This window comes from Anguilla rostrata, chromosome 7, assembly GCF_018555375.3.
Source record: "Anguilla rostrata isolate EN2019 chromosome 7, ASM1855537v3, whole genome shotgun sequence".
Classification (NCBI taxonomy): Eukaryota; Metazoa; Chordata; class Actinopteri; order Anguilliformes; family Anguillidae; genus Anguilla; species Anguilla rostrata.
In genome coordinates, this window is record NC_057939.1 from 49,105,371 (window position 1) to 49,126,843 (window position 21,473).

Genomic DNA, 21,473 nt, shown 5'->3' on the forward strand with positions numbered 1-21,473 from the left:
TTATCCTGGGAAGACCCTGAAACGGAGCTTTCCACTCTTTCACTGTCCCCAAGCACACAAGTATTTAAAATTAAAGCCGTTTAATTTAGCAAACGGCGAGATTTCTCTGTAGATAGGGCGGCTCACGGCGAAGCCTCGTTGCGTGGGGTTGTTTGGGTTGTTGATTCACGTTTGCTGATGAAGGCTGTCGAGAATTCCCCGAAGTTCAGACAGAAGTTAATGCTACACAGGGCCGGTTGGGACGTCCCGTCGGACTCCGCCGACCTGTTTGCGTTTGTCCTCGTGTTTTAATGAGGTTCTGACTCTGGCGAGGAGGAAGGCCTGCGGTACTGACGGTGTCACCGGCGCGAACCCGTTCGCTCGGGGGGGAATCTCTGAACGCGACGCTCACCTTTCTGTGAACCTTCCCTTTCAACCCCCGCTCACCGTCACCCGAAATTGGATCCAGTTTAGCCGAAAGGCTTTTCCCAGCCTTCTGAACGCAGAATTAATTATAAAAAAGATTTGTGGAGATTGCAAAGCTAGTATTCCCCCTCCCTCCTCCCCCCCCCTTTCCCTTATTCAAAGCTTTATTGAGATCAGCCACAATTATAAAACACAAGCAGCATGGTTTCAGATGCCAGACAGGGTAAAACAATCTGTGTGCTAGCAGAGATGGACCCCGTTGTCTGTGAGTAGACGTGGTTTAATTACACAGCTGGCCATGGGGAACGCGAGCGTGTAACAAAATTTCCGGCAGACACATGGTGTAGTTCTCTTATTCAATTAGCAAGTTGCATTTTCATTAATTCGCCCTAGGGGGTGAGAAGTTGCTCCTTGCCTGATTGGTTTCAAGACAGTGTTATTATAAGACTCCAGACTTTGCCATTAGGGAGTCTGCATGAGCACACTGTACACGTACATGCACACACACACACACTCACCACACACACAGCACATGCACACACACACACACACACACACGTACACACTCACCACACACACAGCACACGCACACACACAGTAACAGAAGCTAAATGCATCCTACCAATAGTTAATATGTACTTAGTTTTTCATTGTTAATTGTATTTTTTTGTTTTGATATGTTTTTAACTACTGATAGTGAAACAACTCTGTAGAATCCAAACTCTAGTGCCATCTACCGTTAGCAGAGCAAAGTGGCAGATGCATACATAATGTTTTCTACTTAATTAGAGGTTTTTCATTGAAATTTTTTCCCCCCATGCATTTTAGTTGTAGGCATGGTAAAAGAGGTATAAACCGCTCTGTGCCACTGCACATGTAAGAATATGTGGCAGTTGAGCATGGTTAGCTGCCCGCGGGTGTCAGCTTCGGGCTGATCGCCATAATAGATGTTGTGCCATATATTCTATGTCCTATAGCTTATTTATAAACCAGCACTGCTGGTTTTCATTCTTCCCCTCTAATTGGGGACTGTTCTATACCTGGGACACTTGGCCAATCGCTGACAGAATTTTCCAGTCAATTAAAGATCAGCTACGAAAGAGAACCAGGATTTCTACTGGTTTCGAGGACCAGAGGCAGGTATCCCTGACTTACTAAATCAGATGTTCAAGAATGTGAATTCTGTGAGTCGTTTCAAGTTTTACAATTTTTTTGGAGGAGAAAATAAAGGGCTCCTCAAGACCAATGTATGAATGTATTGCTATCCCTGGATAGCAGATAGCATGCAAGATTCCTTCTTGGGGAGATAGATGGGCCCAGCCATACACTATCCTTCTGTTTGTGCCCACTTAAACGCCCCCGTGACGCTTTTGGGTTACCCACTCTGGGGCTGGAGGTGTGACTACCTGTGTGAACCAGCAGGGGGCACTGCCGATTCACTGCAGGCTCCAATCTGCCACCTGTCAGGCCACAGACCTCCACACGTCTGGCCATCTGTCTGCTGTTGCACAGCAACTGAGAGTGTGAACGCTCGCCTCTTTTGGAGTTAACACTTTAATCACCAAGTTTGTTATTATTCACTTTTTGTTGTTGTTGTTAAACTCTGATTACAAATCTCTGAGAATAATCTCATAATTATTCTCTGAAAAAATCTGCTTGCAATGTTTTTAGTCAAAATTTGGCAAAAAAAAAGATAACCATAAACCATTATTTCATCAGTAAAATAGTCGTATGTACTAAAGACGACAGTTTAATATTCCTAATTGAATCAGGGACTGATTCAAACCTGACGCACATGAGTGAGTGTAATAACTGACCAATCGGTTATGGACTAGCAGGCAGAGGAAAGAACTTCAAGTCTTGAAGCTTTAGAAGTTTAAGTTGTTCTGAATAATAATCGTTTCATTTTAACTGTGTAAATTGAAGGTACTCAACTGTGAAAGCAGATGCCTCCGTGTAGGGAAAAAAACTTGAGAATGTGTGTGATTAATTTAAAGGCATATAATCCTGTAGACTGAGAATTTCTCCTTGCTCTGAGAAGACAAGATCATTTTTTTTGTTTAAGGGTGGTAATCTGAAGTGGCTTTCATTGGTTTGGTCCATCCTTTAGTTTCCTGCCAATAAGCTTCTCTGTTTTCTGAAAGGTCAATGGTCACATTATTTACATAGAATACCAATTGTGGAAGTCTACAGCTGCTGTAGTTATAGCGAGTTTTACTCTCTTTTTTTAAAACTCTAGCACATCCATATTATTACCACTAGATGGAGCCCATAAAACAAAGCAGCGCAGCAAAATGAATATTGCAAAGGAGGAAAGAGGTCGAAGTCAAAGGATTGATTCTTGAAATCTGTTTATACTTGATCCTTTGTAATTTTACCACTCTGCTTATGACATAATTAATTTAAGTACAATCATTCAAATGACAGCTTCCATAATTCTTGGATGTTCTGAACACTCTCCCTGTAATTATTAATAAATACTAATTTCTGGACTGCTGCTGGGATAGAGCCTGTGGCTCTCCTCTGGGGAAAGACTCTCCAAACACCCCCAGGGTGCAGCAGTACCCCACTCCGTCAGCCCTGGGGCCCGTGGGCCGAGCTTTCGGGCCCCCGTAGAGCTCACAGTACAGGTGGAGAGAACCGGCGCAGGTGTGGAGGGAAGCCGTAGCGTAGCGCTGTTCCCTGCATGCTTTGCACATGGCCCCAGCAGAGGCTCTGGAAGTAATGTGTGAGGTGTGTGTGTGTGTATGAGTGCGCGTGTCTGTGTGTGTATGTTTATGAGTGCGTGCTTGTGTGTGCATGTACGTGTGTGTATGCGCGTGTGCGTGTGTCCATGTGTGCGTGCGTTTGTGTGTGTGTGCAGACTTTTGGCATGGGGGCTAAACCGCATATGTGGCTCATTCATTCTGACATAAGTTATATGAAAACGCATCTTGAGTTTTTTTCTGTTGCTAACTGATACCGGAAAGAAATCTAGCAACAGAAAGCCAAGGATTTGCTGAATTAAAATGTAAATTCTGTGGAAAACAGACAACAAGCAAATCTGATTTCAGTGATAGAGATGTACAGTATCCTGCAGAGAAGTATTTCTTAAAATATATTTGACATACAGTATATTAGCACAATAAAATGGAGTTGCATTGCTCTTAGAGTTCTTTCATTTATCTTTTAAAAACCCTGAAGACATTATTTTGTCCTAAGGTGGGGTTTTGAAGTAACAGTCCTGTTGGTGTTTTATGTTTATTAACTTTATACCCCCTCTGTCTAAATCCTAATTCTTACCTATATATCAACTGAATTACTCAAGTCAACAAAACGCTCATAAAAGAACTGTTCATTTTTTTGTTGGGGACATAAATATTTATACAGTTCTGTGAACGTCAGAGCTTGGTAATAGCCGGGGCTAGATGCAGTTGATTTGCTGTTGCACACACATCTATCACAACAGTATTAATGTAGTTTAGTTTGAATTATTCAGAATACCTCGGTAATGTAGGGACATCGTAACCTTTTGCTTTTGTGTAAATCATGAGCCTCAACCGCCTCATGTTATATATATGAATATATAACATGAGAGTTAATGGCATGCATACTGTATATACAATCTATAAATAGGCAATATGAGATCTTCGGTGTACATTTGTTTGTTCCTTGATTGCTTTGTGATGCACATGTGATAAATGTCCCTTAAGTCTTTTAATGAATTGTGAATGTCATATTGATGTTTTCTGTTTTCTGAACCACAAAATGGATGGAGCCATCAAACATTACCAGTGACACAGATTTGAATCTATGTAAATGTTTTTTGTTTTTTTCTGAGAAGGTGAAAGGTTTGATTGGTTTTGACTGTCTGACAGACAGCTCGTCATAGCCCTGTCCGTTACGAGGTTGGTGAAGCGTTGCTCTCCCATCACAGACGGTTGCCATCGGTTACATGTAACATTCCAGCAGGTCCCATGCATTACGGGACGGGAAAGACGATTAAACCGACCGATACGACCGAGCGCAACGTGATGGCTTTTAATCAGCGCTCGCTACGGGACGCTCTCATGCTCTTAGAGTGACATCTCACATCATTAAAGCATCTTTCTAGAATTATTTTTATTTATGTATGGATGTATGGATGTATGGATGGATGGATGGATGGATGGATGGAGTCCTTGTCGGGGTTTTCTTGCTTCGGTCAGGGAGTTGATTCTCGTATCACACGGCGGTTGATTTGATTTGAGGCTGGTCGGAGATTATAGAGCGCTTGCGTACCACTGAGCGGAGCAGTGGAGGTACAGGACGAAGAGTTACCACTGCGCTATAGGAGCCAGCTCTGGCTGTGTTTAATGGAGCTATCGATGTCCTCGGAGGTATTTTTCCAGAAGTGAGGAAGAAAGATGTGCAGACGCTGAAGGTGTCCTGGTCCCCCCCATACGATAACCTGTGAAATTGGATCGTGAGAGTGACGTAGTCCCTGTAATCCTGTCGTCCCGTGTGAGGGGATGAACTGACTGGGGAATGTTGTATGGACATCATTTGTGTACAGTTGTTGCAGTGAACAGCTGCGGTAGGAATATGGCAACACCATTCATATTCAGACTTAGGGCCTGATTTACCAAGACATTGTTCATGTGGAAAACCTTTTCGCACACGCAAAACCAATAACATGACCAGTGATTGGTCACGGTATTTGTTTTGAACCAATTATTGGTAGTGTTAGTAGTTTTGCATGTGCTGAAAGGTTTTGCATGAGCTGAAAGTCTTAGTAAATAAGGCCCTTGTTGTTTTGCCTCTGTGGTTTACACCGATTTAAGATACGGTGAATATGCAGACTCCACTGATGCCTCAGTAGTACGGGTCCCTTCTGTTTTCAAACCCTACTTTCAACACAAACCAGTGACTGACATCTAATAAGAGCTTTGAGTCCCAGCTCTTTGCGTTTTGAATCCACATGTTCTGGGTGTCATCTGGACGGTCTGTTTATTCTAAGGGAGCGGGTAGGAGAGTTTATTCAAAGCCTCTCCAAGCTGTGCTCAGGCAGAAAAGATCTGTTTTATATCCTTCAGTGGGTGGTAAATGGAGCGTAGAAACATTTCGGGTGAGATTTTGAGACTAATGCACCGGCTGTCATCGGCCACTAGAGGGAGATGTGTCCTGACATATCTGTCAGACATGGAGGCGGAAACCAGGCCAGTAACCTCTCCAGAGCTCAGCCGCGAAGCTTTCTGTCAAAAATAAATGTGGCGCGCAAAGAGAACGCTGCAAAAGTAATCAGGGCCATCTCCTCTAACCCTTCAGAAATCCTGCTTCCTGATGAAAAATGAACGTTATATTCAGTTATTTTCCATTTTTTACCAATGCATTTACCATTCTGTCGAATTTTGTTAGCAATTCAAGTCGTCCTTTCAGCAAGCCACTGCTTTGATTATCTACTTTTGGAAGCATATAGGCGTAGTTGGTTTACATTTATAGTAGCCTTTGTTTTTTTAAAATTGTTTACTAATGTGTGAACAATTTTCCTGTCAAATCGTTTGTTTTTCATTGCTTTTCACAAGCATAGTTTCATGTAGATGTTTGCTCATTTGTTTTTCACAGCAGTACATGCGTTTGACTAAATTCATGGCTGTTTATACATGGCAAGACTACTCTGCATTAAATTACACCGCTCCGTCAAAAGGAATTGCTTTTCCTAAAGCATCTATCCACGTCTACATTATTCAGACAGAATTAGGCAAATAAATCTGTTACCTGCTGCTGTTCTTAATGTTGTGGGGCTTCCTGAATTACGTTAACTCTGACACGCCATTGGACTGCTATCACGAGTGGCTCTTTGTAATTTGACTGTCTGTGGTGACGTTGGCCCTGGTTGATTGTTTTAAGGTGTAGTTAATGAAGAGGACAGATCCTGTGGAGGTGAAAGACTGCATTATAATCCTTTGCAGTTTAACGTTTTAAAGTTGTTCCTTGAGGTCTCTTGCAGGGTAATTGTTTGACACGTTAAAGCCGCAGTGAGGTTGTCAAGGAAACCACTACATTGATTACACAGAGCTCAAGACTTGTTTTCTAAGTTTCAAGTTCCATGAAAGCTTCGCCAGGGTCTCCCGCTTCTCATTTCTCCATTACGACAGCGAGTGACGTAAATCGTACCTCCGGCACGCTTTAATGGAACACCTATTTGAGAGAGGGCTTCTGTGCGGCTTTGGGCGTCCTTGCTGTTCGGAGGTAATTATACAGGAACCGCCTCTCGTGTGAATCCAGCCCAGCAGGACACTAAAGGAAACCGCGTGGTGACGTCGGCAGGGTCAGCTATCTGGGATTTGAGTCCCGGAGATGGCAGATTTCCATGTTTAGCCTTCGTTTTTGTTGCATGTCAAACATACGCTGTGATCGGAGCTGAGCTTACTTAATGAATGGGACTCAATGCAACTGGCAGTAGCCTTGTCTACTGTAGTACGTCTGAGAGACTCGGAACACTATCGCGTTACCACAGCCTCCCAGTGCTTCTCTCTGCGGTTTTGGCCTAGCTAAATTTCCCCAACGCCCTCTCCGGGACAGTCAGGGTAAAGGGGGCGGGGCCATGGGCGATAGTTGGGTTATCGCAGGTAGCTTGCTCCCAAAAGACAGGTCTCCTCTTAAATTCTCAGGAAATGGTACAAATTTTGACCACAGACTTTACAGTGCGTTCGATGTCCGATGTTCTCGCCAAGGCAAATGTATGTTGTGACGCGATGTGAGCTATCGACACCGTAATGAGACGCAAGGCAGGGTTTGGCCGGCGGACGCTCGCCTGTCTCATTGGCCCTGACCAGACTCGATAACGCAGCGCCACGCGCAGGGACTGAATGAAGGTCATTTGCGGGAGCCGCTATTTCGGGCGCTGGGCTGGCAGACTGTTGATTATGCAATCAGGGAGGCCTCCCCTGTGCATTAACCTCTTCTGTCGGTTTTTTTAAAACTTGATTTGCCTCCACCAGTGCACAGCCGGTGATCAGTTGGAGTGCTGGGTTCTAGAAACCTGCTTTGAAAAAAAATTGGAATGTTATAATTTTTTTGAGTTGTGTTTTAACGAGGGAAGATTGGATTTGGTTGATTGGATTCAACAGGTACTTGTTGCACCTGCACTAATTTTAATGAAATGATTTGTATTCATTTTCACCCACCCCTACCCCACAATATAGTCAAAAACATTTTTTGTCAAATTTTCATTAGCTGCTGCTTGCTATAACAGAACCGGATGGTTCCCCTAAGCTTTAACACCACAGATAAGCGAGACAGATTACGCTGTGACTGATAAAGAGTGTTTTCAGATTTTTGTAATGTTACAAGGTCCTCAGTGCTTCCCTGATTTATGTCTAAAACATCTGAACCATTTGCTTGCGTATTGTTCTCTAGCCTTTGTCGCAGCTAATTAAAAAGTGCTTTTTTAAATGTCCCAGTTACGAGGCAGGACTGTATCAAAAAAAGAAGAAAAGAAAAAGCTGAATAAGCATATTTTGAAACATCCTTCTGTCCGTGGTGATTAATGATCAAAGGAGATTAATTACCTTAATTAACTTATCTGTGCCTTCCCCCCGTATCTTGGTTGATGCACAGTTTTTGCTTGGGCTTTAGAAAATGAACAAGGCTCTTGCAGATAGCCTTAGCGCCGGATCCCCAGCCGCAGCCATTCTGTGCGATAAGCACCCCCCCGCCCTACCCTTACTGCATGCATTAATTTCTGGGTCTTTGATTAGCGCTTGTTGTCTCGTTAAGCAGAATTAATAACCCCGGCGTTGTCCTCGGTGATTTACGGCTGGATCTCTGGTTCTCCCTGGCCTCGTGGCCCAGCCGCGCAGCTCTGAAACGGCGTAGCCATGTTTATCGCGGCGAGATTAATTCTTCCTTGCGTCCTGCGGATAACGCCCCTCTAATCGAGGGTTAGGAGGCTGAAACACTGCTCTGAACGGGGGGGAGGACAGGGAGCGAGCCCACAGCCGGCCACCTCTCACTCTTTATAATGCTGTCGTAAGCAGTTATAACCTGTCATCGTAAGCATTACATTACAGCTTGTGACCTGTGTCATAATATTGTCATAATATATGCTATGGCAATTTTTAATTGGTTCTGTTTTGTGAAAAAATGTGCTGCATTTGTTATGCCAGTGTTAAGTAGTCACAAGGTCTAATGCATTGAGACTGATTATGACAGCTTATTAAAATTTCTCCTAGGGAATCTTCCGTGTTATGTAGTCTTATTGTGAGCACTATATATCAAGTAACCAAAAAAATGGTCAGATGAGTTGCTTCTGGTTCATGTACCAGTGCTATTTTCTCTTAGCATTCGAACTAGCAACCTCGTTGTTTAAATTAAGTTCCACCCTATGCGAGAAACTTTGGACAGTCACCCTGAAGAGTGATTAATGATGTGACTATATAAGTGATGTAGTTCTGCTACTCTGGGAGATGTTTTACTCTTTCCTGTTCTCATGTGCTTATGCTACAGACAGTGACCGTAACGTTTTACTCTGGGGGACTCTTGACAGAAATAGGAATTTGCTTTTTTTTTATTTAAAAAGACACGGCCTGCTGTCTAAAGTATTGCGAAAAAATATTTGATCCATTTTGAGAACTACCCCTGACAAATGTCTGTACACAATTAGCAAACCGAATAATCATCAATTTGATTAATCTAGTTTTATTGAAATGAGTGATATGTTTCTGTACCCTGAAAACAGGAAGTCAATGAGGAAGCCATCTTCCTGGTTGAGCACTAGATGTTAGAACGGCCCTGATGCTTTTGTAGTTTTAGAAACCGAACGCATATTTCTCCATTTATCAATGTCGGCGGGCGCAATGAAAACATTACATGTGCTAATGAAATCCACTGCAGTGTTCCTGTTCGTGGCACAAAAACGAATATCCTTGATTAACTCCTCTAATCTTTGCTTTTTATGTGCAGAGCCGTTGGAGCGTAATGTGTACAGTGAAATTGCTTTTAAATGAGTCCCGTTGCTTGGAGATGAGTATGTGTCAGTAAATGAAAAAGTATGAGGGCAATAAAGCTTATATGATCTATTGATGTCCAAAAGAATGCCTGGATTTTCATAGAACTCAAGAGAGTAAAAGTGGTGTGTGGACTTCATTAATGGCTCCTGCTTGATAGTTGAAGATAGCTGGGATTTGGTTTGGTTGGTGAGTGAGACCTAAAAAAAAAGTTGGGTTCATGTTCATGGCAGTGGTGTTGCTCAGCCTATAGGGGGCAGTCTTCCCTCCAAACCAAGAATACCAAAGAGCTAGTGCAAGCATAGGGTGACTGTGCTGTAGTAGAGACGGTTCTGGAGGATGTGATATCATGGTTTTGATTGGTTATCTAAGCTCAGTGGCCTTTGTCACTATGGGAACCGGCTTCATTGGTGTCTTTTTCAAATTTCTGACCTTTCTCTCAGCCTCTCGGCCTGCATGTTTGGTCGTGTCGCCTCCCGGTTTGACTGGATGATGATAATGCCACCTCAGCTGCTGTGTAAAAGCCAGGGCTCCCCCCATCCCCCCACCCCCGTGATCTATAAGGTGGTAGTTTAGTACAGTGGGGGAAACTCTGTGGGTTGCTGGTTTGATTCCCTGGTGGGGCACTGCCATTATATCGAGGTTAGAAAGCTGAACCCCTGACAGTTTACTCATCTGTATACACCGTCATGCAATGTAACAAGTCTTTAAGTGAGACAGATTACTGAACTGCTTTCTTTTTACCTGCAAAGGAGGATTTTCGACATTTGACCCGCTGCTGATGTGATGCTTCAATTCACTATGGAAATCTCTTGGCTTTTTTTTTTCCAGTTTTTTTGCGCCCAGTGTAGCTCCCTGTCCAGACCGTTATAATGAAGCGGATCTCATTGATCTAGCGTTCTGCAGCGCCTGTAGGGGAGTGTGCACGCTGCAGCGTTGGGCTTTCATGTGCACAGTCCTCTCCTCCGAGACCGCCTGATTTGTCGGTGATCAGCAGTAAAACTTCTGCTGATCACCAGAAACAAAAAAAAAAAAATTTCTCCTAATTTCCCCTAATGACGCGTACGTCATCGGTTACCACCGGCCATCGGTCTCCTCAGAAATGAAGGGAAGACAGGTTCTGCTTTTCAGAAAAAGAAATAAATAAACGACTGGACCCTTAACAGCGTTTCATCAATTTTTAATAGATTTGTGTATCAATTTCCTGTCTTACGCGGCGGTGACTTTCTGAAGCCTGCTGAAAGGATGGCGGTGGGAGGAAAGCTCGGTGTTGACGTGTTCAGTGTCAGTGCTGAACCACGATGACCTCCTTTTTAAAGGGTCTGCAGTGTCTCCTGGAGGTCAGAGGTCAAAGGCTGCCACTGACACGGTGATGCATTCCCATGATGGTGTGGCCAAGAACTGAACAGAATACCCATCCTGTGTGTGTGTGTACACATACAAGTAATAATGTGTGTCCTTTGGGGTTTTTAGAATTTTGACTATGGTTTGGTGTGGGGAAAAAAAGAAGTAAAACAGAACCTGTCATAGAGCTACAGTACCTTGTTAAGTGCAGTTTTCCTCTGTGGACGTTAGTTGTAGATGTAATTTTGATTACTGTGATAATAAAAAAGAAATTGGAAGAGGAAATACTGCCGTGCTTAACGTTATGCTTTAAGTTTGTGCTGATTAATAGCGATGGCTGTAACTCTGACAACCGGGCATCTGTTCCGCTGGCTGCCTAAACACACGTTCTGTAAGTCACCTTGGACACAGCGTCCGCTAAACACGTAAATGTGGATTTAAACGGCGTCTGTTTGCCGTGCGATCGTGATGTTTGTCAGGACCTGCTCGTTTGGCTGCTCGGAGGGGTAGTGGACGGTGTAAATCAAGCTAAGATTGCCCCCCCCCCACCCCCAGTTCTGATTACATCACCCCCCCCAGCACTTTTTCATCCTCACCATTACGCCGTGTACACAGAGAGACAGACGGAGCTGCAGGTCCCCTGACCGCCTCAATTTTATCAGGCCCCCGAACACTGGTGGCTGGGAGGGGCTGGGTGCAGACGATGCGGGCGGCTCGTCCCGTTCAGTGGCTGGGAGGGGCTGGGTGCTTCTGGGCAAGAAGGTCCTGAGTTTGAATCCTGGCCGGGGCCTTTCTGTGTGGAGTTCATGTTCTCCCTGTGTCTATGTGAGTTTTCTCTGAGTTTCTCCACAATCCAAAGACATGCAGGCTAGGCTAACTGAAATGTCACATGGTGTAAATGTACGGGCCAGAGGTCGGTATAAAAACCAGAAAACAAACGCAGCCCTCGTTACCCACCTCTGTGTTTGGCCTTTTTTGTGTGACAAAAATAGCAGTTTGCCTTGTCGTTCACTTGAGCTGTGGATTTGGGGGAAAGGAGCTGTGCCCTTTCCGTCAGGATCGACAGGAGGGAACAGCGCCAGCGTGTAACGGAGTCCGGATCAGGAGGGCGATGCGATACAGCAGTGGATCTGGAACCGGCAGACTCGTCAGCGGAAATGAACGAAACTCTGGATCGTGTTCTGGTCACGATGGAAACGCGCCTCCCGGACGTAGGCTGGACGAAGGAAGTGGGGGGGGGGGTACTGATGGCGTACGGGGGGAGGCGCGGTCAGGCCAGCTGTTTTCTCCCTGCGAGGGGGTGGGGGGGGGGCGGGGGGGGGCAGCTCGGCAGTGGGCCCGTCACGGTTCACAGGCTGTAATTGGAGGCATTTCACAGTCGGCGGCTCTGTAAATATAACGGGGCTCATTCATTTATTCATTTCAGAAGGAAGAAGAAGAGCAGCTTTGCGGCAGCGCGCGGGCCTCTTTAGCATACCGCGCGATCAGAAGCGGAAATTAAAACGGCCCGCCGGTCTCGTCCTCGGTGCCCCCCCCCCCCCCGCACCCTCCCGCCCCCCTCCTCAGGCGAGGGGCGACGGCTCCCGTGTTCGTGCCTTCAGGAGTGAGTGATTTCCTGTGTAGTCTTCTCACATTGCCTGTCCAAGTCTTAATGGAAAACGCGGCCCCTGCACGCTGTGGAAAAAGCAGCAGACGCGTTTCCGCATCCCGCCACGTTTTTCCGCGCTGTCGCTCGAGTGACAATGATGAGTTTTTTTTTTTTTTTTTTTTTTTTTTTTTTTTATTTGGTGAGGGGGTGGGGGGAGCTGCCGTCCACTTGCTGAGCTGCTGGTACGAATTCCCAGAGGACCCCCGAGTTAACCTGCTGACTGATACCCTGCCTCTCCGGCCCAATTTGATTTGGTAGCCATGTAGCGTAAGGGTAGGGGAACCTGGCTTGTATCTGAGGTTGCATGTTCAAATCCCAAATGGGGCACTGCCGTCATACCCTCCAGCAAATGCTTTCTTTGTTGTTGTTTTTGTTTTACATAATCAAGTAGGCTTGTATTTGCACATACTTTATTTAATAATCTTCATTTGGTTTAGAGTAATTCATATGGTAAAATAATCATTGGAATTTAGCATTAATATTTGTTTGTGTTTTATCTCTGTGTTTTCCCATTCTCGCCCCCTTTGTTCTGGTCCTCCAGGGATAACACTTGGTTTGTAACCGTGGTTTTCCACTACGAGGCGCTGATAAAATTCCCTCGTGTCCGCGATTCCTGGGAGATCACGGCAGCATTTGAAAGTGGGCCCGTACAATCTCCGTCTGAAATCAATTTCACCGGAAAGCGGAAAACAGGGAAAAAGCGCGATGTCGATAAGAACCCGGGTTTGGACGGTCCTTTCTCTGAGACGACGCGGCGTTTCATTCGCCCCCTCTGAGTGGCACACAAGGACAGCGCAAGGTCACACCTGGCTCAGGTGGTCTGGCGTGACCATTGTAACTCTCGGGAAGCTCCTGTACGCGCGTCCTGCGGGGGATAAGTACCGGTGTCCTTTCATCAAAAGGAACCGGCTCTTTTAATCTGGGATTAATTATAAACAAGAACGCAGCGACGTAGATCATTTGTCAGTATGTACTGTAGATGGCAGATCTTCAAAGAACTTTTGCCTTTTACATCTGCGATTAATGGTAAACAAAAACGCACCGATGTAGATGATTTGTCAGTGTGCACTCGGCAGATCGTTTGAATAACTTTTGTCTGACGCCGTCTCCATGGCAGCAAAGTGCGGCGGAGACTTGGCGGACGATTAAACAGCTTCTATATTCCGGGCGGTCGGAATCAAGCTGAGCACCGCGCCGCTGGTATCAGCCGGACCGTACGGAGCGAGCCGGCTCTGTTTAGCGTACAGGTCTCGGCTGTGATTGGCCGTCTTGGTCCCGGCAGGCCGTCGGGAGAGTGGGATAGCGACGGTTTCTCTCGGCACACGGGACACACGCTCCGCTGAGTTAATATTCCACCACTGCAGCCGCGTAGCGAGTCACGTTCTCCCGTCAGCTGTGTGCTTCTCTTCTGTTTGGGGCGCACAGCAGCGAGGTTTTTAAACCTGCTTCGTCAGCGGTACTTATCTCCCCCCCTCCCCCCCGCGTGCCTGTGGGAATTGGATTTGGGGGCCAGAGCGCTCTGCCAGGTGTCGAAGGATTCCCCAAGCAGCTTTGAATGCAGGATCAAGAATTAAATAAAATAAAAAATTAATATCGCATTCAGGTGCACATCGTAATTTCACCTGCTAACTGTTTAGGCACAGTGGTGGCACATGAACCCCGTGCATGGTGTTCTCTCCTGAGCAGGTTCTAAAATACATGCAACTTGCTGGAGGGGCAAAGATGGCTGTACTGCAGCCATCTTTGGTTCCTGTTTGTTTCAGGACTTATCTTGAGCAAGTGAAACGCATGTTCCGTTGGATTCAGGATGGATGATTGACTTGGCCCATCAAGAACATTCCAGTCTTTGGCCCTGAAAGGTTGCTTTGTCAGTGTGTTGGGCTCATTGTCCTGCAGCAAGGTGAAGTGTCGTCCAATGAGTTCTGAGGCTTGGTTTGGTTGGATCTGAGCAGATAAGACGCTTGTTTACACTTCAGAATTCATCCTGCTGCTACAGCCAGCAGTCGTATCATAATAAATCAAAGTGAGCCAGTTCCTGTAGCAGCAATACCACCCCCCCCTCCTAAGTCCAGCCCTTGTTGGAAATCACAATTTGGCTATTTTGTTGTTGTTTTTCCCCTTTTTGGTGAATTACTAAATCAGGTATTATGCTGTAGCAGATCAGTAGATATTGAGTACAGCACCGTGTAATTTAAAAATAACATTACCAATGAGATGACAAGACAAAGTGATGGATGGAATAGCATGGTTTTTGAGTCTGATTTCTTTTTATATCTCCCATTGTCTGAAGAAATGCATTATTATTTGTGTTTCAGCCCCCAGTATGCCAAGCGAGGACGTGTCTACGCATTCAGTGGATTTGTTAAGCAAATGTTTCATTTCAGTTGTGTTACGCTGTGATGTGTTTTGAGGCACAGTATGTTGAGGGCATTGTGTAACTGAATGTGTGTGGTTTGAGTTTCCTGTCTGTTTGGATTTATAAAAATATCTGTAATACAGACCTGCCGCTGGAACTTTCCTAGCCCTTTCAAAATGGCCTGGAATTTTTTCAATTTTATTTTGGTTTCTTTTTGTTCTTTGTTGTTTTTTGTTATACTTTTTATTCGCTTCCCTCATCCAGCGCTACTCGTAGCTGCCTAGCCTTTGTTTGCTCTCTCAGGCAAACAGAATTAAGTTATGGGAAGGCTTTTGAGGACTGTAGAGCCAGCTGAATCCCACTAGATATGCATTTTTAATTACAGTTGGTGCTCCAGACACCAACCATAAAAAATTGCCAAAAAACCCAAATGTTTACTTTGGACATATTGTAAGGGATATTATGTAGATTACAATGATGAATTGAGGCAATCAGCCTATAAACCTTTTTCCCTTTTATGAGCCAGAAGCTGCGAGGGCTTGGCCAGGTTTTTACTGGGCAATGTTCTGCGATGGATTGATTCGATTCGAGTCCCTTGTGGTCTTTTGTGCTTTTCATTTATTCACAGGCTTCCATTTTGTACTTCCATCTTTCTGGCACCCTGCATTGTGCCGATGTCAAGACCAAATTTGCGACTAAATTTAACATGTTTTTACCTCTGTTTTGCCTTCCATCATCAAGACTAAAACAAAATCCAACAATTGACATTTATATGGGATGTAGAAAACGATAGTTAAGTTATGATACACATTAATTAAAGTTACAGAGAAGACAAAGGCCAACATCTAACTTGTAGTTTATCTGAACTTTTATGCTTCTTGAGGATGTGTGCTTATTGTTTAGTGTCATTGTCATTGAAACGTGATGCACTGGCACTCTGAAATCATACACTAACCTTTTAACAGCGTGTGATGCAGTAACCAGTTTACCAGCAAGGATCTCACTGTGGATTGTGCTTTCAGGCTTGTATGAGGTCAAAAACAAAGGTCTGCACATGTCACGAATCCCGTATTGGTTTTTCACGTTGAACATTTTTAAGAGCAAAAGTATGATTAATGTAACAAAGTTTTGTGAATGAGGTCCAATGATTGGCTCAAATCAGTGAGATTGGTTTCGCGAAGCCTCACCATCTCATCATTACTATATATAGCCTTGCGAGCATGACCTGTGATTCGGTCTTTGCCGATTCATTTGCCCGGGATTGCATTGAATCTGAAGTTTCAGTCTCAGGGCACTTTTTTCCCCACTCCAATCGGCCCGCGTGAAGAGGGGCCATTCAAAAGCCGTTCTAACCGTTCAGCACCCAGAAAGCCATTTCTTAAAGTACGCCGGTAAGAACCAAAAGGCTATTTGAGATGAGAAAGATGAGCCCGGAGACCGTACACACTTGACAGAAGCAGAGGTATTGAACGGTGCGCGAGAGCGAGTGAGTTTGCCTCAGACATCCGCAGAGACCAAACGCAATAACAGAAGTGTGATTACCGGGGGAGAGATCGAGAGCACGGGAACATCACTGCGCAGTGCACGAGTGGTCGTCCATTTTGGATGACGCGTACTCGAAGATCTGTTATTTCAGAAACCTTTTCCAGTTTTCCAAGCGAGAAAATTGTAAGCTCAAGAAGATAAGGTCACAGTAAGCCGTGGAGGTGCAGTTGATTGCAGTGCTTTATGGCAAGTCCAGCGTACACTGTGTGTCAGCCTGGACTGACCACTCTAGAGAACACTTACTCACATTCTTCAGAAACCGTGCGAGCGCGTGAGCGCGTCTGGGTGTGTTGACGCCGTATTCCCAAATCAAATCATTTAAGAGGCACGCGGCTTCGAAAATGAAATGTGTTCGGAGTGCAGCGATCGGACTCTATCTGGAACATGCATCCCCAGGGCAAGTCTTTAATTTTATTAAGAGGAACACAATGTTTTGTGTGCAAGAAGCACACCACCTGTGTTAGGTTTCATGTTGCAGCTCTAAAATTTCTGTTCATGCTAGGCCATCAATATATTTCTCTCCAATTTAAAAAAATAAAATTAATATTTTGTGCAGTGCAGTGTTGGGGGTGATGCCATCACATTTTAATTAGTCTTTTTAGGCCATCTCTGCTTTTGGCTTGCATGCTTCCCTCTGCACCCGGCTGTTTGTGATGGAAACTGCGGTCCCCTGTCACTCCAGCAGGGGTCACCCTATGTCAGCAGCATTCGGGCAAATGGGGCTTTCAGGGAGCTTTTGAAAAGCAGCCAGTCCTCCGGGCAAGACTGACTGGAACAAGACAGCTGGTGAAGTTTTGTGCTCCTTGAACTGCAATCAGTTCAGCGTGCTGGACATATTCTGTCTGAACCAATTGAATTGATGATGGCATTTGAAATGGACTGCATTTACAGAACTGTTGAATATATTTATAATGCTAGTGTATATATCCAAGCCCTGCGGGCTGTAAACTGTTAGATGTATTGGACATTTTGTTCTCGGTTCATTAGGTTTACTGTAAGTTTTTACTGTAGTGACATGTCATGTCATCTTGGCTACTGTAGGAAAATGCCCTCATTAATATTAGATTAAGACATTCATCTACTGTCATACACTAGCTGTTTGCATGACGGTATCTTTTACACATTATAGCATCCGTAATATAATGCAAGGATCTTCTTCCCCTCGAGGATTAATTTTTGAGGACCCTCTGGGGGGGTTGGGGCAGGGGGATCAGTACAGCGCACACACATGTTTACGTCCCCCCCCCCTCAGATAATCGGTTTTACGCCCGAGTCTCGCATTGGGACGCCGCAGCGAAATCGCTTTAATTGGCTCGCATAGCGCTGTAACATATGTTAAGGGGGCGTGGTGTGGCCCCCCCAGCGCTTGCAGCGGCTGGCTGGCCTCGGGTTTCTGCGGGTCCCACAGACAGGCGTTCGCCCCCCCCCCCCCCCCCCCCCCGTCTGTGGCTGCTCCACCGTGTCCCTGATCTGCCTGTCAGCTGTGCACAGGAGCCGTAAGAGTGCTCTCTGGGACCGGTGTGTGAGGGGCTGGAGGGGAGGTGTGTGTGTGTGTGTGAGGGAGAGGGGGGGAGAAAGAGAGAGAGAGAGAGCGACAGAATGGGTGTGAGAGAGAAAGGGTGTATGTGATGTGTGTGTGTGTGTGAGAGAGAAATAACCTGTATGTATGTGAGGGGAGAGAGAGAGAGAAAGTGTGTGTGTGTTTGAGAGGGAGACAGAGAGAAAGAGAGAATGGGTGAGAGAGTGAGAAATAAAGGGTGTTTGTGAGAGTGAGAGAGAAGAGGTTTGTGTGTGTGTGTGTGTGTGTGTGTGTGTGTGAAAAAGAGAGAGAAAGAAAGAAAGGGTGTGTGTGTGTGAGAGGGAGAGAGAAAAGGTGTGTGTGTTTGTGTGTGTTTCCGCTTGACCGACAGAGACAAGCCTCTTGCTCTCGCGCAGGTTCCTGTCTCTCTCTCTCTCTCTCTCTCTCTCTCTCTCTCTCTCTCTCTCTCTCTCTCCCTCCTCCTCCCCCTGGTCGCCCTCCTCCTCACAGTGGGAGTGAGAATGCTCTCCAAACTGACAGAAAAGTCTCTCTCCGGTGGAGACGCGCTGCCTCCTCGCTCTTTTCCGGAGGATCCTGGGTCAGCCGAGCGTCCGCCGCTCGTATCGCGCAGCGCCAGCTCCCCGTCGCCGTGCGCCGCGTCCGACCCCGGCCCCGCGGCGGGACGTCCGAGTGAGGGCCCCGTCCACGCACCCCTGGTTCTGGGGGGAGGAGGAGGAGTAGGAGGAGGAGGAGGTGGGGGAGCGGAGCGCTGGGCTCCGGCTCAGTCTCCGGCGGCAGGGGTGGCTCCGGAGGCGGGGGCGGAGGTGGAGGTGGAGTGGGAGGGCCGGAACGCCAGTGGCGGCCCAGGGGGCTGGGACGGCGCTCACGCCGGGACCATGCTCAACGCCATCTGGGAGACGGAGGGCCTGCAGACCGTGGGGATCGTGGTCATCGTCTGCGCCTCCCTCAAGCTCCTCCACCTGCTGGGACTTATCAACTTCTCCGAAGGTAAGGGGAGGTGGGGGACCTGGAGCTGCCTGGGCTGAGCGCCTCCTCCTCTGTGAACTTTCAGCGGGAGGCGTCTGGCGGTCGGAGCGTTCGGACCGGGGCAGGAGCCGTGTTTGAGCCGTTACCGTGATGTGAAAGGGGGGGGGGGGGTTACAGCTGCTCATGGGGCGACGGTGTCTGCGTGCGGCTCGTTCTGTTTGCTTGTTCGGCTTCGTTATTTAGTTTTACAGTTTTCCTTCTCCCGCTTTTGTGTTTCAGTGTTTTTTTGTTTTTGTTGAACTGGGCTATGTCTTTTTTTTTTTTTTTTAACAAGTTTCCAAATTACTTTCAATTTTGGGAGATACATTTAAAAAAACTCATAATACTTTCAGTAATAACTGTGAGCATAGTCTGATAGAGATTGCCTGCCTCTTTATCTGGTCAGTGTGCGTGTGCGTGTGTGTGTCTGAGAGAGTATGTGATTGATTGTGTGTTTGTGAGACTGTTTCTCCCCCTCGTCTCTTCAGCGATTCTCGTGACTCCCTGATATGAATACGTTATGACCGTCATAAATTGCCTTTACGACTAAGCCGAACTAGTTTAATGTCTGAGATTTTTAGGGCATTTGTTTGCAACGTCACAGTGAAAAGGCTAGAAAAATGGCTCCAGTGAGCATCTGAGAAGTTTGAACCGAATCTTCAGAAGTGGGACTTTGAAATATCTGGGGTTATTATTCGCTGGGAGTCTGTGGTAGTGTCAGATACGGCTGTGTGTTCATTAAACAGAAACTGCAGCAGTGCTACAGCCTGCCTCGCTGTCGGTGGCTGGGCACTTATGCATTCTGGGTAAATGTAATATTTGTGTGCTTCAGTTTATATTCTTTACCCATCTGTTTACCGAATTGAATGGGTTATTAATACCACTATTAATGCTCAGGTGCACAGGTGGTCTCTGCTGTGTAAACCCTATTATAATGACTGGTGGTGGGGAGAAGTTTGGAAGTGAAATTAGCCTACCCGCTGCTCAGTGAGTGTATAAAGGCTAATGCCTTTGCTTCTTTTCTTGGTCTCACAAAGCCGAACTGCACGTGATGAATTGTGGGATATTCAGACCTCCTGCCTGGAACAGTGCTCTACCATGTTGTTCCATGATCACTTAGTGAATGTGTTTACCATTTAAAATAGGTTGTGGCTTTGGCCGTTATTGACCTAGGTCAAGGATACTCAAATCAGGCCAGTATTGCTGCTGATTTTCTTTTCTACCTGATAATTAATTGATAAATACCATTGATTGGTCGGAGATTTAACTCACCTGGTATGTCAGGTTTAAATCAGACCCTGATTAGAGTGGAGGAGTGAAATCCAGCAGTATTACTGGCCTGGAGGGTCAGGTTTGAGCATCCCTGGGGACGGCGTGCTGGGCGCATGCTGACCCTGTGTGGTCGACGGTCTCTTCTCATTGCCGTCTATGGCCCGGCCGCAGGGCTAAAATGCAGACCCGCGGCGCTGAAATTCCTGCTTACTGTGCGGAAGGCGATTAACATGCACTGCTGACTGGGGTCTCCACGGTAAAAACTAATCACCACGTCGCCAAAGATAAATATTTCCCACCGCACACAGACCTTATTAAGGGACTCGGGGAATAGGAAGCCACATTGCCAAATGAAACCTGGTATCTGCTGCCAAAAGAGTAGAAAGGAAACATGCACACGCTTAGATCAGAGGTGCCCAAATCTGGCCCCAGAGGAACTCCGGCCCGAAAGCTGTCCAACTGCCGTTATCTTGCTAACGGGCTCAGCGTGAGGCGTAGTGTTTCTGTTGGTTCACTTACAGTGGGAGGTTCAAATCAGTTAATTAGTTTGTTGAATTAATTTGGTAAATAAGGCTGATTGAAAAGAGAACTGGACCATCTAAATACACTCCACCCACTAGTCTGTCTGCTTTATATCTTTGTATTGACGATTTGTCCCACTGTGTCTTGTGTGAAGATGTGTTGCCTAAATATTCAGTCTTAGTGACTGGGATGGGGGTTGCTTACACAGTGAAGTGGGCTTCCTCTTCCTCCCCCCCACACACACACACACACACACACACACACTTGTTTCCCGACCTTTTGGTTGTCGGAGGGATGACAGGAGCAGGATTGAGTGATCAACTTTCGCAAGCCCTCACACCTCTGTGTGCCTTTGCTTGTGATTGATTGATTGTTTGATTGTTTGATTGATTGATTGGTTAATCGATCGGCTTGTTTAGCCACTTTGGGCCACGTCTGCCTTTTATGGTAATTAGCAGAACCCCCAGAGGCACTCTTTGGCAGCATGCTCCCCCCAGGGGTGAGCTCACGCTGTGTGTTCAGGTGTGTAACACTGGTATCCCCGTCACTTTGACCTGTCAGGGAGCGTTAAATCGAGAGGTTCGCCGCTCGGGAAGCGTTCAGTAATTCGATGCAGGCGCTCTAGTGTTACTCAAGGATCAAAACCTCAGCCTCAGAGTCTCGGTGCTAGCGAGCGCCATGCTTTATTAATGTAGGCAGTGTGTACTGTGCCGGGGTTTTATTCCACAATGGAGACAGTCGACAGGTGTTGGCAGAGGCACCGTTTGAGCTTTAAAGCCACTGAAGGAATGGAGGTTTGGATCGAGTGTCTGTGTCACCGAGACGGGGGGTCACACGGGTTTGCGTTCATTTGAGAACGCACCCCCA

The 21,473-nt window shown here is 46.2% G+C and overlaps 1 protein-coding gene across 8 annotated transcripts in view; it reads left to right on the plus strand.

The window, feature by feature from the left end:
* LOC135259931 (Kv channel-interacting protein 4) overlaps positions 1-21,473 on the plus strand; it is a 162,006-nt gene that overhangs the window by 97,475 nt on the left and 43,058 nt on the right. The window contains exon 1 of one of the 8 annotated variants that reach the window (XM_064344881.1): positions 18,631-18,794. The exons of the other annotated variants lie outside the window; for them this stretch is intronic. Within the exon in view, the coding sequence (XP_064200951.1) occupies positions 18,683-18,794 (112 nt within the window). The 5' untranslated portion in view covers positions 18,631-18,682. Of the gene's footprint in view, positions 1-18,630; positions 18,795-21,473 lie in introns of those variants that run through there. 8 annotated transcript variants of the gene reach the window in all.